The 17,177-nt window shown below is 49.1% G+C and overlaps 1 protein-coding gene across 1 annotated transcript in view; it reads left to right on the top strand.

Annotated features, from left to right (window-relative positions):
- The window catches only part of SH2B3 (SH2B adaptor protein 3), a 98,627-nt gene that overhangs the window by 7,174 nt on the left and 74,276 nt on the right, over window positions 1-17,177 (top strand). Inside the window, exon 2 of the mRNA XM_024196230.3 lies at window positions 7,957-8,745. Within this exon, the coding sequence (XP_024051998.1) occupies window positions 7,984-8,745 (762 nt within the window). The 5' untranslated portion in view covers window positions 7,957-7,983. The remainder of the gene's footprint in view (window positions 1-7,956; window positions 8,746-17,177) is intronic.

The following is a 17,177-nucleotide window of genomic DNA, read 5'->3' as shown; positions in this document are numbered from 1 at the left end:
TCTGCTGGGCGCTGAAAGACCCTGATAAACAGGAAGGGGAAACATTTCACGTGCTTGCACCTCCTGGAGACCAGAGTCTCCGAAACGCTGACCCACAGCAATGTTCATTTGAAACCTTATTGGAGCATGGTTCCTGCTGAGCTGCATGCTAATCTGTTTCTGTCAGGGCATGCCAGAGCCCCAGGCTACTGTTTCCTGGCATGGGCTGACCCCACGTCAGGTCCTGAGGCTGCCACTTCCCGGCATGGGCTAAACCAACAAAGGTGCTAACTGTGAAGGTGATTTTTCTGAGGAGGACTCTTCCTTTTGGAGCTAGGCTGAGACCACTATATTCATTGCAGGCAGGCCCCCAGTCTCCAGATAGTAATTTTGGCTCCTTGACCCAGGTCGTGTTTGACCCCTGCTCTGTAGGTGGAAGGTTTTGTATCCTGTTACCAACTCCCCTGGGCAGACCTAGAAGTGTTCCATCACCAGAAGGCATGCAAACTCGCTACTAGTATATTCTCATGGTATACAGACATGTATTCACAAGGCTGCCTAATGAAATCACTTCAGTCGGGTGACAGAGCAAGATTTGTGGTACATGTTTCATGATGTGCTTTGTTTTATGGTTGAATAGTTTTTTGTGCATGTAGAATTAATAATGATCGCTCTAATGAGTTCTGAGGTACGCATGGGGGGGTGAAGGGGTTTGCATGCAGCGTGTAAAGACAGCTAGCTTTTGGAATGTTTGCGTTCAATCGGTGTTTCCATCACATTTACCAATGAAGTAAATCTCTCCGGGCCTGATTGTGGGCGGTGCTTCTCACAGCCTCAAAGCCAATAAAATGGATCTGAAAAGAAATTTAGTCCAAACCAGAGATGATTGCCATAGTTCAGTTTCCTGGAATATAACAAAGTGTAGTAGAAAGAACGTTCATTTTCAAAACTGATTACAAGGAAATACTGTTTTCAGACAGTGCATAATTAGGCTGTGGAACTCCTTGCTACAGGATGTTATCGAGGCCAAACATTTAGCAAGATTCAGAGACTGTTCAGTCATTTATATGGACAGCAAGAATATCCAGAGTTGTAACAGCTAATGCTAAAATTTTAAAAAGGATATGTAACCTCATGCTTCAGGGATTCTGGCAATCTCTAACTAGTAGGGATTAGGATGAGACCTTCATAGGAGGCTGATTACCCCACGTCTCCCAACTGTGGTGTTCTTGCCCCTTTCTTTGAGGCATCTAGTTCTGGCCACTGTCCTTGATACTGGACTAGAATGACCGTGGGTCTGATGCAGTCTGGCAATTCCTATGTTACCATCATTGTTCATTTGCAAAACAGGTCTGTTAAGAATGCAGAAATTATCATGACACCAAATCCTATTGGCTGGCCAAATCTGAGACTTTCTTGCCAATCTGGGTGAAACAGGGCACATCCTTCAGCTCCCATGTAATTTAGGAGACATTTGCATCTGCATGCAGTCAGAATTCCCAGCAATATAATATACTCCGTCCACTTTTGAAATAGAGGAAACTCTGGGAGTGTATTTCCGATTATAGTCCTGGCTAGAAAAATACATTTCAAAATGCAATGTATTTTCAATCGCTTGCCATTACTGCTCCCAGCAATCCATTGGCACATATCAAACACTGGATTTGGGCATGTACCATGGAGCGTGTGCAAGCAACCTCGCTCATTAACCAGTTTTGCTGGCACATTCATGGAGGCCAGGGGAAGAGCTGCTAGTTCCTGTGAGCAAAGCCTCATAACTTTCTGTCATTTAGCAGCGTATTGAAGGCACCTCTGTTGAACTGAATTGCTCCATATGTGTATATGGTGGTGTGTGTGGGAACGGGGTCATCTGATACATAGGTGTGTGCAAGGGGCATGTTATGGTGTGTTAAATCAGAGAGTCTTGCAAGAATCCATTGGTTATATCTGCTTTCTTGGCTACATTGTTAGTCTGCCAGGGAAACAAGACAAGTTGTCTCCTTCGTAGAAGTGTGCGTGGGGAGCTTGGATTTGTTTTCTGCCCCTGGAGGGCAAGTGCAGTTGCAGAAAGCTGCTTTAACAGCCCTGCTGTCTATCCACATTTCAGCTGCCATTGAAATTCCATGGGCCGAGCACTCGTGTTGTCTGCGGGAGGAAGCCAGAGCTGTGCCCGAGGATGCTGAGTCATTCGCAGGCTGGCAGAGCTGATAGAAGGAGAAACTCAGGGGCCCAACCGGGGGTGAATGGCTGGGACAGTCACAACGAAGCACGTCCCCACTCTGCCTGGTTCTGGCTCTGGAGCTGTTTCTTCCTGTGTTGTTTCATGTCCCATCAATTCCAGTTATTTCCAAACACACTCTGTTATTCTTAGAATATTGGGCAAGGCTTGGATGGCTCTCGACAGATACAATCTCTCCCTGGCCTCGAACATTCGAAAGACGTAATAGGAAGCACAGTGGGTCTGCATAGATATTGGTCCACTTTCTGAACAGGTTAAAGTGTTTATCGTCCCGGGGGACGCTGGATGTAAACAAGAAGTGGCGCATTCTCTGCTTTGACGTGCTCCAAATCTCCTCTCCTTGCTCTTTCCATCCAAGTTATTAAACTCCTTGGATTTTCTAGAAGAATGTAATCGATCCCTTTTAGAAAGGGCTTCCCAAACGACGTCACTGATTATCAGCCTTAATCACAGGGAGGCTTACCAGAGGAGCACTAAGCCACACGTCCCTGGAGCGGCAGGATATTTAGCTAAGTGCGGGCGAAGTTTCCTGTTTGAACAGAATGTACGACTTTGATAAATGCTTCAGGCAAGCAAAAGGTACCGGAATAAGCAGGCTCCGCAGAGCCAAGCTGGAGAATGTGGTGGTTAAGGACAAGTTAGCGGGTAGTTACAAATCTAGTGTGGAGTGTTTGTGTCTGTAAATTCAAGGTCAAATCCTACAGTCTCTACCCAGGAGTAGAGGCTAGGGAATTAGTCCTCTAATCTTCACACATCTGTGGCATTCTGCAGGTAAGTGAGACAGTACTTAAAGGGTAGGTAGGCTCTGGAACGCCATTAGAAGGACAGCATTGTCAGAGTCACAAGGCATTGTGTCCTTTGTCTTCCGAAGTCTCCAGAGCAAATCTGCTTAGTGTAAGGGTGGTTTTTCTAATTGCCAGCCCTGTAATCTCCCTGTGGGATCTGAGAGTCAAGCTGGGTTCTTTCAGGCTCACACTTAATTACTTGTAATAGAGGTTATCAGAGCCAACATCTGTCCTTAGTTACATCCGTGAAATTCTGCTGTCCTCAGTGAGGTTGCCCATGTGTGGTTGAAGGCAAAATTGGACCCAGCGACTGGAATTGAGAGCAGAATCATTGGGCCCTTTCTCATGCAGAGTAGCACCGTAGTCTATGAGTAGTCTCGTTGGAATCAGTATGAGAGAGAGGCAAAATCTGGGTCTGAGTTAACAAACCATGTGATGCATGTGCCAAAACAAAATCCAGCTCACTCTTCCATTGCTACCTGGGTTGTGCAGGGCCAACAAGAGGTAAAAAACACACGCTTTGTCACTAAGGTTGGATTCTATGACTCTGGAGACGCATGGTGGGCCTGATTCTGGTCTGCCTTTAGCCATTTTTACAGAGCTGTGACTGTCGATGTCAGTGGAATTATTCTTGTTTGACCTGTATGTAGGTGAGAGGAGAGTCAACCCTGGGAGCATGGCAAAGAAGGAGCCTTTCTCCCCTCCCTCCCGCCATGGTCCCTTTTCTGGTGACCCTTGCGGTTTGAGCCAGCCAGCTGATGTCTTTTTATTATTATGGATTCCTTCAGTCATCGGCTCTAAAGAGGGAGCTCTTTGGAGATGAAGGGGTCCTGTGGGTTTAGCGGGAAGCTAATGAAGGTGAGATTGACTGACTGGTTTAGGAGCATGCAGCAGTTCCCTTCAGAGTGTGGCTAACGGATGGCTCGTGGAGGGCTTTCTTTCGGTTGGGTTCACAAAGTTGCAGCCCCACTGATGCTGGGAAGAAATGAAACCGTCCCCAACACCGCTGTTCCGCGTTACTACGCCGAGACCCCTGGTTCATACAGCGTAGCTGGGCGCAGATGGCTGTCGTCGGGCTTGTGGGCTAATGCACGGCGGGGGCAACTGAGTTGGACTTAGTGTTGCTTCTAGCAGACCTGTTCGTTCAGGCAATAAGGGCTGGTCTTGTCTCCCAAGGAAGGAATCTGGGATCAGGCAGGGCAAGCAGCTGCCAGCTTTGCCTCAACCAGCACTGCCTCCTCCGGAGGTGGGAATTGTCTCTGGTCCAGGTAACGGAAGGATTCATAGATTCTAGGACTGGAAGGAACCTCGAGAGTCCAGTCCCCTGCCCTCATGGCAGGACCAAATACTGTCAGACCATCCCTGATAGACATTTATCTAACCTACTCTGAAATATCTCCAGAGATGGAGATTCCACAACCTCCCTAGGCAATTTATTCGAGTGTTTAACCACCCTGACAGTTACCTAGAGGGAGAGTGGTTGCTGTTGCTGCTTTAGGGGAATGAGGATGCTGGTTGCTGCACGGGCAGGGGAAATGCCGCGATGCTGCTGTTCTGGTTCAAATATTGACACACGTTCAAGCCACCCAGATTTGACTTTGCAAAACAATAACTGCAAACCCTGTTGTTTATTTTGGAGTCGGTCCAAATACCCAAAGCTCCGAAACAATCCCGTCTGTTGTTGAAGCCTTCCTATGTAAAGGCTGCCTGCCTATAAAGTCCATAGGGTAAATCCCAGCTGAGACTGCGAGGCGAAAACTCCTTTCTGCATCACTTCCCATCCACTTGTGGCATTCAGGCCTGTGCGTGTGAGAATTAGGTTTGCGAGCATTAAAGTGGTTATTTAAACAAACACGACGCACCAGGAAAACCACAGGGGTTAAGTGTTGGGTGGTTAAGCTCAGTTCTGCGTGTCAAGAATCCTCTGTAAATCCGATTCCTACGGCTGGGTTATGAGCATGCCGTCTAGAACGGGTGCACCAGTGAATCCGTCTCTCAAGGGAGCTGAGCTGGCAGAGGTGCATCTTTCTAGGTAATATGCTTAGACGAGCAGAGAGTTTCAGATAACAGGCATGTCTGTGGGAAGCTGGGCGTTGGCAGCTGTACCTGCAGGAAAACGTGTCTGTCCATGGAGAGTCATGCAGCGTAAGAAGCTTGCTCTTATTTTGGGGGGGGGGGGGGGGGGGGGGGGGGGGGGCTGGTGCAAGTGGGTTTAGTTGTGGTGTCAGTGTAATTACTTCCCTTTTACACTCCCCTGTGAGCCTGCCAAACAGCAAGCCAAGTGTTTGTTCTTTACCTGGACTTTTGCAGAAAGTTACTGATCCTCCCCACCCCTGGCTTTATTGGCTCATCCTCTTGAGAACTAACATCTTAAACTAAAGTGAAACCCTGCCAGGCTGTTACACATGGGTAAAATGAAACTGTGCATGCTTAGGGCAGTGAAGGGCGGGCAGTGGAAGGGAGAGATGCACAGAAAGGAATTGAAAGCAGCTGTGTGAACAAGGACCCCTGGAATACTCAACATGCTTGTAAAACACTGACTAATTTAGCTTCGCAGCACTCCCTTGGGACTCGTAATTTTTGCCCCATCTTACAGATGGGGAAACTGAGGCACAATGTGGCTAAGGAACCCACCCAAGGCCACACACAATTATGGCAGAGCCAAGAATCAAACCCAGGAATCCTGATTCCCGGTCCCTTTACAAACCTCGAGCTGATGGGTGCTTTGCTCCTGGTGTTTAAAAAACAAAGCTTTCCTTTGAGAGACAAGGTGGGTGAGATAACGCCTTTCATTGCACCAGCTGGTGGTGGAAGAGACAAGCTTTCGAGCGACACAGAGCTCTTCTTTGGGGCTTGGAAAAGTACTCTGAGTGTCACAGCTAAATGCAAGGTGGAAAAGATGGTTTAGCGCAGGGGTCTCAAACACGCGGCCCGCGGGGCTATTTCCTGCGGCCCGCCAACTCCCTGCCCTGAGCCCCCTGCTGCACCCTGCACCTCAACTCCCTGCCCTGAGCCCCCGCCACACCCCTCCTGCCCCCTCTGGGGGCAGGGAGGGGGCGGAGTTGGGGTGGGGACTTCGGGGAAGGGGTTGGAATGGGGGCAGGGAAGGGGCGGGGGCAGCAAGGGTGTGTGTGTGTCAGCGATGCGGCCCTCGGGCCAATGAACTAGTCCTCATGTGGCCCTCCTGGTCATTTGAGTTTCAGACCCCTGGTTTAGCGTAAGGGACCATTCAAGGTGAGGTGGCCAGTCAACCGGGGGTGGGCGGGGAGAGTAGTGAGTTAGGAATTCTTGTAATAAGCCATAAATCCAGTGTCATAAAGACACTATATGGCTTATTACAACAGTCATAAAGATATGAGTAATGGCTTATTACAGCAATCTCTTGCCACTAGGTCCCCTCCCTTCTCTGTCCTATGACTGCAGGGGTGTTGATGGGCCTCGAATGGTCCCATATTACTAAACAATCTATTCCCACCTTGTATTTAGCTGTGACACTCTGAGCATCTTTCCCAGCCCTGAATAGCTCGAAAGCTTCTCTCCCACCACCAGAATTTGGTCCAGTAAAAGGCATCACCTCACCCGCCTTGTCTCTCTAATGTCCTGAGACCAGCAAGGGTACAATACTTCCCAAAGCTTCTCTGTGTCACCTTGGAGTAAGCTGCTGTGGAAGTGGCAAGCGCTATGTGCCACTCTGGAACTTTTATCCACTTATATTTTCAAGGTTGATTCTCCCCCACCCCCCCCGCTCCCCAATCCCCCAAGGCACATTGCTGCACATACTGATAAATCTTCACTTGTTTTGTCTGAGCAGGAAAACTTCCATTAAATCTTCCAGTGGACCTGGAGGTGTGGTTCTCAATTCAGTCCCAACCGTGTGCTTAAACAGTACATAACGTGGGCTCGAATTGACTTGCTGCCTGTAGCAGAAAATCGTGGCCTATTGTTACTTGATGGTGTAGGGCCTGGTTCTGGTCTCTCCCCTTTTTATCTAGGGTGGCCACTGCTGCATCCCTGGAATACCGGACGTTCCTGTGCTTCCGGGAACGAATGGCATGGGACCTCCCCTGCCAGCATGACCTTGCAGAGGGGTGTACTCTCATAATGGGGCCACCCATTCTTGATACGGGACAAAACCATGTCCTGTTTTGTCTCGGTACCGGACAGGGGACAAAGCCTTAGTTTGAGGACTCTCCAGTATAAAGCTGGACAAACAGCCCGCTTGGCATTACTCATCTTAGGGAGAGTAAGAGCAGATTCAAGTCCTTTTTTAAACTGATTCCCATTGCTTGTGTGCAGCGAAGTACTTGGGGAAATCCCACCCTGAATTAATGAGTTTGTCTGTCTGAATAAGGACTGGAAAGACCCCAGCTCTCTCACGGGTGTAAACGTGGAGTGATTGGACTGATATCAGTGCGATTCAGTCAGCATAGAACTATTGCGAGTGAGATCAGAATTGGGTCCTGAATGAGGACTTCAGGATTTGGCCCTGTGTACATGTTGTACAGCCTCACTGAAATGCAGCCACTTCTGGGGTGGGAGGCAGCACATCTCACAGCAGTCACGAGAGGGGAAGTGTCATAGGATCTGTAATATGTGTAGAGAGTGGGTGGGACCTTGGCTTTTATAACGTGTCATCCCAGAGCACCCCCCCACCAGTGACCTGCATGGTACTTGATCGTTTGAACCTGTTCTTCCAGGGACTCCAATGCTCTGTCATACAGCTGCTCCAGCGCAAACCCTTGTGACTTGCACTGGTGCAAACTGTAGTGCACGGGGGGGCTTGATCTGGTGCACTCCACTGGTGCCTGAAGTCCCTGTGTTGACAAGGTCTGGGATCTCCAGGCCTGGCATTTGCATCTCTGAACTGCCCTCTGCTGGCCTGTCAAGCAGACAGAGCCCCCCACCGGCCCCGAGAAAACCCCTCATGCAGCCTTTCTTCCTTTGTCTTTGCAGCGCACCTGAATTGCTCCAGTCACTGCAATGAATGGCCAGACTATCCCAGCAAGCACTCCCGGGCGTTCCCAGGGCTGGAATGAGTTCTGCGAGCTGCACGCCATCACCACGGCCAAGGAGCTCGCCAAGAAGTACCTGCTGTTTGCCACCGAGAACCCCCACCATGACCTCCTGGCAGCCGAGAACTTCTCGGTGCAGTTCACAGACCTCTTCCAGCAGTACTTCTGCAACGAGGTGAAGGAAGGCTTAGCCATGAACCAGTTCAGGGTCCTGCCCTTCAGCAGGGTGCGGGACTATAGGGAGACCAGCAAGAGGCATGCGGACGCCTCTTCGGGGCCGGTCGTGGCCAAGGTGGAGGCGGAGCTGACTGCCCACTCTGAGGCTGACAGAGCTGCTGACACTAACCCCCGGGGCCTGCCCAAGTCATGGAGCTCCGAGGAGCTGATGGGGGCAGCCTCCCCTCTGGCCGCCAGGAGACACTTCTCCCTCACCCAGCTACGGAGGAGCTGGCGCAAGTTCTTGCGCCGGAGGTCCTCCGAGGCCATCCCAGGAGAGGGGGAGATGCCAGAGCCTGCTCTCAAGCCTGGGCTGGCCAAAAAGATCCTGCCGTGGACCCTGTCCCGAGATCAGGCTCACGAGGTGTGCAAGGAGGGTCTCTTAAAATACGGCATGGTAGATGAAACCACCATGGACAGTGGGACACGCTGGCAGCGGTGCCGATTGGTTCTACGGAAGGCAGGGACGTCCGACAATGAAGAGTATGTCTTGGAGCTGTTTGATCCCCCCAAGGTAAGCGGCCTGAGGTCTCTCAAATCCCTCCCCTGTTTGCTGCTGGCCACGTCTCTTCATTGTCTCATGCATTACTGTACTGTTCAATGCACTGTTCTGCTTTAACAAGGAGGTGCGGCCCAGGGCTGGGGAGAGCTAGAGCAGTGGTTCTCAACCAGGGATACGCGTACCTCTGGCGGTAGGTAGAGGTCTTCCAGCGGGTACATCAACTCATCTAGATATGTGCCTAGTTTTACAACAGGCTCCATAAAAGGCTCTAGCAAAGTCAGTACAAACTAACATTTTATACAGACAATGGCTAGTTTATATGGCTCTATGTACTACACGCTGAAATGTAAGTACCATATTTATATTCCAATTAATTTATTTTATAATTATATGGTAAAAATAAGGAAGTCAGCAATTTTTCAGTAATCGTGTGCTGTGACACTTCTGTATTGTCTGATTTTGTAAGCAAGTCGTTTTTTAAGTGAGGTGAAACTTGGGGGTACGCAAGACAAATCCGACTCCTGAAAGGGGTCCAGTAGTCAGGAAAGGTTGAGAGCCACTGGGCAAGAGAATGGTCCCTGGCTGCTCGGAGTGGGCTGGATTTGCATGGCCTGACATGTCCCTAGCCTTTCTTTTAGAACTCCAGGGCTCCTTTGTGAGCCGTGGCTCCACTTTTGCCCCACTGGAGGAGCCAGATTAGGTCTGATTTGAGGAAGTGGCCTTTGCTTCTTGGTGCCTATATCCCCGTAAAGTGTAGGGTGGAATTCCCCTGCACAGAAAGCTGCGGCTCCTCCCTTATGCGGCTGTTACTGAAAGAATCCCACAATGGAGGCAAGGAACAGGTGACCTAGGGAGGTTGGGGGATCTTGTCGGGGTGGTCTAGGTTTACCTGCGGTAGGATTGGACTGAATCCGTGTTTCTCAACCACTGGTCCGTGAGATCTCCCTGACATTGTTTGGGAAGGCAGCAAACCAATCCCTGGTATCAAAAAGGTATAGAAACCCTGGACTAGGTGACCTCCTGGGCTAGAAGGGACCTCTACATTTCTCTGATGTTTCTTTTCCTCTACAAGTTCAGGATGGGATCTCCAAATGGCCTAAATCTGCCTGGCCGTTGTTACTTGCATAGTGGTTTTATTAAAAAAAAAAAATGTGAATCAGCTTCAAGTTATAAAAGTTTCTAGTGATTGGCTCTGAGAGAGTGAATTGGGTGTTCATTCCAGGAATTCCTTGGCATATTTCCCTTGGGCAGAGATATTCATCACTTTCCCATTATGAGCATTCTCTGAGTGGGGACTGAACTGCCAGTGGATTCAGATGTGGGGAGGAGTTGTCAACCTCTGTGCAAAAATATGGAGTTGAAATTAGTTTCCAGCTATGGCAGAAAGGGACTTTGGAAATAAGCAAAGGAGCCTTGTGCGTGAATGTTTTATTACTTGATTACAAGAGGTGAAGGCTACACTTCAATTGATTGATTTTCTTACCGGAGGAGTACAGCATTAATGTTTAAATCTTGATTGAGCCTCAGAATAATAAAGGGTCTCCTGTCCTGGATCTGATCCTGCCTCCAGTGACATCCATGGGAGCTGGATTGGGCCCTTGGCTCTGCTCTGAAGGTGAAACTTTACCACACTTAAACTTTGTGCCCTACCTATTCAGAACTGCCCTTTGCAGCTTTGATGACTAGGTGAGAGTCAGATGGATTCCAGTCGGAGAGTTTCCCTTTCGCTTCTGCTTCAGGCCTTCGGGCCTGATGTCTGGCAAGATTAGCTTTGTTGTGAAACCTGCTTCTCGTGCCCTGTGATTTGTGAACGACTGGTTCTCAGAATGGTTTGAGATCTAAGCTGTCAGGTGTCTGAGCTTTCCGGGATTCTGTTCTGATGAGGCACTAGAGCGCTAGCACCCTGGGGAAAAGGCAGGGAGTGGGAAGAAAGAACTAGCAGGAAATTCTCGGCTCTGTTACTAGACGTCCTTTGCATCTCATTCAGAGCCTCCAAAGCTGGGTGAGCGTTATGAGCCCTGCTTTTCCAATGGGACTGAGGCATGGAGGGGTTAGGTGATGTGCCCAAGATTATGCAGGGAATCGGTGGCAGAGCCAGGAACAGAGCCCAAGGGCTGATTCTGCTCTTATCCTGGGGAGACCCCATTAACTTCAAGAAGTGACTGACTGATGCGATTGGTGAATTGGGCCCTGAGAGTCCACCTGCCTGGGTTCTTATGTGGTCCTTATCACTGTAATAACCGAGTGTAGATTCTTTCCTCCTGGCCCCCCTTCTCTCCCCCCCTCCCCCCCGTCTGCTAGACTGGGCCTGTCCTTGTTGGGTATATGGTGCTATAGGGTGTGGGCCCCGCTTTGGCCAGGAGGTAGGAGTGCTCCTCTGTAACAAAGGGGCTGCACGAGCGTTCGCACGTAGCCCCTGCCCTGCTCTGTGGAGGGAGAGAATTATGCTCCCTTTCAAGCCCAGCTGCGAGGTTACATGTTCACAAGGCCCAGCCCGTCCTGGGACGTGCCCACCCTGAATCAGCACAGCCAGACTTGCAGCACCTAAGAGCGCAGTCCGGTCCTGGCTGGGCAGTCGAGCGAGAGGTGCCCCGTGGTGACTGGGAGAAGAACCTATGCTGCTTCCTGGGTGGAAGGGCACAGAGTGCTCTGTATCAAGGACCTGAATCGGCCATTCCCACGCAGGCAGGTCACCTCCTGAAGTGACGGGGAGCTTTTCTTGCAGGAGTCCGACAGGAATGGGCCAAATTCAGCCTTTGTTGACCCCTGTGCAACTCTCCTGGGTCAGTGGGCTTTCTGCCTGGGCCAGAACTGCGGGAGCAAGCCCCCTGGAGTCTTTGTGTTTAGCTTAGTAGAGACGCTTGACACAACCCTGTATCTCTGTACCCACGTGGGCTCCTTTATTCCCCAGCAGGGCTGTTACGATACATAGGTTGACTAACCACCGCTAACTATGTCAGAGAAAGTAAAACCTCTCTCTGTCTCCGATTCCTCGAGAGCCCCTTCTCTGCCATAGGTTGCCTACCCCTGCATTAGAACGTCAGATCTGGTCTACTCTGGAAGAGTCTATGATTAGAGAACTAGTGGAAAGTTGAGTAATTTTGGGGGGGGGGGGTGCGGGAGGATTTTTAGTCAGACTGTTTAAGACTAAGTTCTGTGGTGGGTTTTTTGGGGGGGGGGAGAGGGGCGGCTAATCTCCCATTTAACTTCAAAGACTAATTAACATTCTGGAAAGGGGGAGTCTTGGCTAAAGGTTCCAGAACCTTGTCTCCGAATGGTTCTCTAGCTCACAGTGCATCTGTACAGATCCACGAAGTCCTCCAGCAAAACCAGAGAAGAGTAGACTTGAAATTCCTGATATTTCTAAATTAAATAGCAGGCAAACTCCCCCCCTCCACCTCCCAAAAAACCCTTTACAAATTAAAAATCAGGCTACCTCTTTGTATCACTGAGAAGTGCAATAAAAAAAAATAAAGACAAACGCTCAATTAAAAAAGGCTTTCCAGTTTGCCTTCTGTGTTGCTTTTATAAATGGCTGCTGGTCACTTGAAATGAGCACCCGCCTCATGTCCCTGGAACTGCCCGCTGGCCGTTTCAGCCAGTCCATGTGGAAATGAGCAGTGTTTCAGGTCTACTCATAGTACCACATAGACCACAAATGAAAAGAGAGCAGTTTGCACCCTTACATGTTTGTGGTGGCGTCTGGGTTACACGTATTGGTTTCACTTTTCACAGTTCCCCATGAAATCAGTTTCAGTAACGGGTAAAATTTGCACCAGATTTACATCTCCTTGCAGTTTCCATTGAGTCTTTCTGCACATGCGCACGCTCACAAAGAAACTGAAATGTCTTCTGTAGGGGCTGTCTAGCTCCACTCCTTATCCGGAGATCGTCCTCACACAGACTCTGTCCTCAGACAGAGCTCGGTCCTGCTCCCATCAAGTCAATAATGGCACTGCCATTGGGCCAAATTCACCCTGGGCGTAACTCCATGCACTACAGCGGCATTACTCCAGAAACAAATTTGACCACTGACTGCAACAGAAGCAGAATCTGGCCCAATAAGATTTGATTTGGAGACTAATTTTAGTGACACCCCCTCTCCCCAGCAATCAGAGCAGGCCTCATATTAAGCCGTGTTCCCAGAGCAGCAGGCTGGCAGTGAGACCCCTACGCGCAGTGCTCTGCCAAAACACTTCATGAAGTGTCGTTACAGCTGAGCTCTGTGCAGAACATCTCACGCCAATCCAGGTTCACCTGAGGGGCCAGATCAGAAGGAAACTCTGGGCTTGGGGAAATGCAGCAGCGACAGCGACCCTCAGGGGAGCTGGGAGGAGAGGGAACTCGGCTCGTGTAAGCCACACGATTAGGGCCTTCTGACCTGCAGCATGGTTAGTTATTTTAACTGGGCAGCAGCACTGAATTCCGGCTCCCGGAAGAGTCAGATGGAAAGAAGAAGCAAACAGACATCGGCCTCCAGTTCCCTCCTTTTTCTGCTCGCTCTCAGTGGTGCAGAGAGGGGAAGACGCTCCACCCAAGTCCACGCCGGCGTCTTTGCGACCAGCGTCTGTGTCTGAAGAGAAAGGGGGATTTCACAATTTCCCCCAAAGGGGAGTTCTCCCTCTTCGCTGTTAGTCATTGCAGCCAACTTGCGGAGCAGCACGTGACCTGGCACGAGGATGTGGTGATAAGCTCAAAAATCAGATCTAGGGGCAGGCACATTGCGAGCTCTCAATACTTGGTTTGTGTTTGCTGTCGGCGCTACACAACCATCAACTTGTGCTAGTTGGCGAAGCAGGATCCATCTGCTAAACTGTACAGCTGCAGTGACGTGTCCGGGAAGCAGTTGGGCAAGGCAGAGCAGCTCTGGGATACCAGGCTGTGTATCTCGGGTCAGTTTTTAGAGGTCTCTGGGGTAAATTCATGGCTAGGGCAAGTGGGCCAAGAGAGTGGCCTTCCCTGTTTTGTTAAAGAAGTCAGCTGCATTCTTGGGTGGGATTGAGGACAATCATTTCAACAGGGCCTTTCATCCCAAACGGGGCCGGCTCCAGCGTTTCTGCCGCCCCAAGCAACAACAACAAAAAAAAAGCCGCAATCGCGATCGGCAGCGGCAATTGGGGGGAAAAAAAGCCGCGATCGGCGGCGGCAGTTCAGCGGCAGGTCCTTCGCTCCTAGAGGGAGTGAGGGACCTGCCGCCCCTGAATTGCCGCAGGTGCCGCCCCCTCCCTTGGCCGCCCCAAGCACCTGCTTGTTAAGCTGGTGCCTGGAGCCGGCCCTGATCCCAAAGCTGACCCAAGTCTTCTTGGTTTTACAAACACAGGAATCGCTTCACCCACCCACTGAAGTGCAGCCACCTCTGGGGTGGCTCACAGCAGATGTTTAGCTGCACCTGGCAACGCTGCACAATTGTTTGGAATCAGAACTGAAGAATACTACCACGTTCAAGGGGAATGTGAAATTAGTCCAGACAGGGCACCCAGATACTTTTTTCTCATGCTCCTTTCTATCCGTTTATACTTTTCAGTCCTACCTGTGGCCAGTGGCTCTAATTAACCTATTGTGTTTCCAAATAGTCTTTGTCTTTTCAAAGCAAAGTGGCTCGCAGTCTGAAAGCAACTGTAGTAACCACGTGCATTTTTCCTGCCTTAGCAATCCCTGACCCAGTTTAATCTTAAATGCCATTTTTGGTTTTGTACTTGATGCCTTTGTATTGAAGGAAATAATTGCCAAGGAAAAGCCACAAAGTGCAAACGCCCGTGGAGGTGGATAAAACAATAAACACAAACAAGTGGGGGTATCCTCAACAGAATAATGCTTGCTCTTCCTTTGAGCTCCTGTTTAAATAAAATAAATAAAAATAAATTAATGGAGATATCCCATCTCCTAGAACTGGAAGGGACCTTGAAAGGTCATCAAGTCCAGCCCCCTGCCTTCACTAGCAGGACCAAGTACTGATTTTGCCCCAGATCCCTAAGTGGCCCCCTCAAGGATTGAGCTCACAACCCTGGGTTTAGCAGGCCAATGCTCAAACCACTGAGCTATCCCTCCTCCGAAGGGTTTGCAGACCCTTGTCTCTCTGGGTCCTGGTCCATGAGCAGGGCTCCCAGGGGCTACAGTAAAACAAATAGTAAATAATAATAATATTCAAGTGTGTACAGAAAATTGGGAATTTAACCAGTTTATTTACATTTCTGGAGTATTATTTGTTAGGTTTTTTTTCTTCTTCTTCTATATTTAGAGCTAAAGTCAGTGGTGGTGGCACAGATGCTGGTGTTACACATCAGGCCTGAGTCTGATCCTATTACGCTAAACTAGTGTAAGTCAGGAGTAACCCTGGAAAAGTCAGTAGAGTTACACTAAGGTAAAAGAGAGGAAAATCAGGCATGCTAGGTACAGATTAGTCAGGAAACTGGTATAAGGGGTGGGAGGGATAGCTCAGTGGTTTGAGCATTGGCCTGCTAAACCCAGCCTTGTGAGTTCAATCCTTGAGGAGGCCATTTAGGGAACTGTGGTAAAAATCTGTCTGGGGATTGGTCCTGCTTTGAGCAGGGAGTTGGACTAGATGACCTCCTGAGGTCCCTTCCAACCCTGATATTCTATGAACATTTCTAAGTAGCAAGGGGCCTGGCACATATACCCAAACCTGTGTACACCTTCTGGCCATGATCTCTCCGTGCATGTTACATTCACTGAATGCTAAATCAGTGCAAGCTACCAGTTATCACACCCATTTCTAACCTGTTTGTGCCCAATGTGGCATTTATTCTTCTGTTTACATCACTACTAAAGGATCAGTCCTGCAAGCACTTACACACATGAGTAACTTTACTCGACAGAGTAGCTCTATTTAGTTCAGTGGGGATGACATGAGTAAAATGACTTGTACATAAATGTTTTCAGGGATGGGATCCTAAATTTGGCCCTTCATGCCTAAATTAAGGGGAACGCTCTGATATGATTTACATCAGTATAAATCTGGAGTAATTCCCAGTGACTTCAGTTGAATTGCTTTCCATGTGGAGAATCAGAATGTGGTCCAAACACAAATAATTTTGGCTTCAAATTTAAGTTGGGTTTTTGGTTTTTATTGTTTTAAGTAAGAAAAAGATGGTGGTTAACAATTGGATATGAAGGGAAATGCTTAATTGGTGTTAAAACAATGGAAAACATCTTTAAAACTTAAACTTCAGGTGGCAGCCTCAGAAACCTAAATGCAGTTATCTGGTCTTAGTTTATTAATACCAGAAAATGAAACTGATTGTAAACAGAACGTGAAACTGATCAGTCTAGTTTCTCAGCCAGGCTGAATGAAATGCAAAAAGAAAACAAACAGGAAAAATGGAGGAAAGTAAATGATCTTTTGCATGTTTGCCCTGTTAAAGTAACTGAAGTGGTCATTCGTAACAGAGAAAGGCGTCTTTTTCAAATTATGGGCCCAATCCTGAATCTTTTCTCAGGCCAAACACCTGCTAAGTGGGTGGGATTCTGTTATGTATGTGGACTCTCAGAGTTCTGTGGAGCGACTCAGGTTTTACGCCTTTTGTTGATAGTTGTTTCAGTGGCAGTTTTGACTGAGGGAGGAGTTCAAGTTTGGCCCTCGTGATTCTTCTCTTATCAGCATCCCAGTATGATCAACCTCCGGCTCTCAAAAATCATGAGATGTAAAACAAACAGATGCACCTTTGGGTTCTTGGTCATTTGCCTTGGGATCCCAAGCCACTGGGGTCACACTTGGGTCCCGTTTTCAAGCTTTTCTCTCCCACCCAAGGACTAGAAACTTACTGTGGTGAGGGTTTTGTTTTTGTTTTTTTAATTGAAAGCTGAGATTCTCACCTAATCTCATGCCTCCAGGAGTTGAAGCTGTACGAATGGGGTGTGTGTGTGTGTGTGTGTGTGTGTGTGTGTCAGTCAGTCAGTCAGTCAGTCAGTCAGTCAGTCAGTCATAGGGCTCTGGTAGGCTAGCCTTGGCGGACTAGAGCATTCCAGCTGAACTTTGGCAGACCAAGCTGTTTGCTAGAGAGCTGCTCTCCTCGGAGAGATGCCAGGCTGATCTCTAGGATTATTCTTTTTCAGATCTGTGTCCTCTGGAGAAACCTTTTTCCCCTCCCCACCTTCTCCCCCAGTAAACTCGAAAGAGGCCTAATCCTGTAAAGCCCGCTGTGCACAGCGTCAAATAGACTAGGGTTGCTTTGAAGAGCTCCGATCTCATTTCCTCCTGGGGTGGGTTGGATGGCTGGGGCTGGCATTGCATCTGGCAGCAGGGTGGCTGCAGCACTTGGCCCGCCACGCAGTGAAAGCCAGGGTGCAGTGCCAAGGTCTGATCAGGCAGCCTCTCAAATGCTCTCTGACATCTCACGGGCTGCTTTCCTAGGTGGGAGCCTGTAGGCACAGAGGGCTACACACACACACACACACACACACACACACACACACACACACACACA

This window comes from Terrapene carolina, unplaced genomic scaffold, assembly GCF_002925995.2.
Source record: "Terrapene carolina triunguis isolate 2854851 unplaced genomic scaffold, T_m_triunguis-2.0 Scaffold234, whole genome shotgun sequence".
Lineage (NCBI taxonomy): Eukaryota > Metazoa > Chordata > Testudines > Emydidae > Terrapene > Terrapene triunguis.
This window is presented reverse-complemented; position numbering and strand designations above follow the sequence as displayed.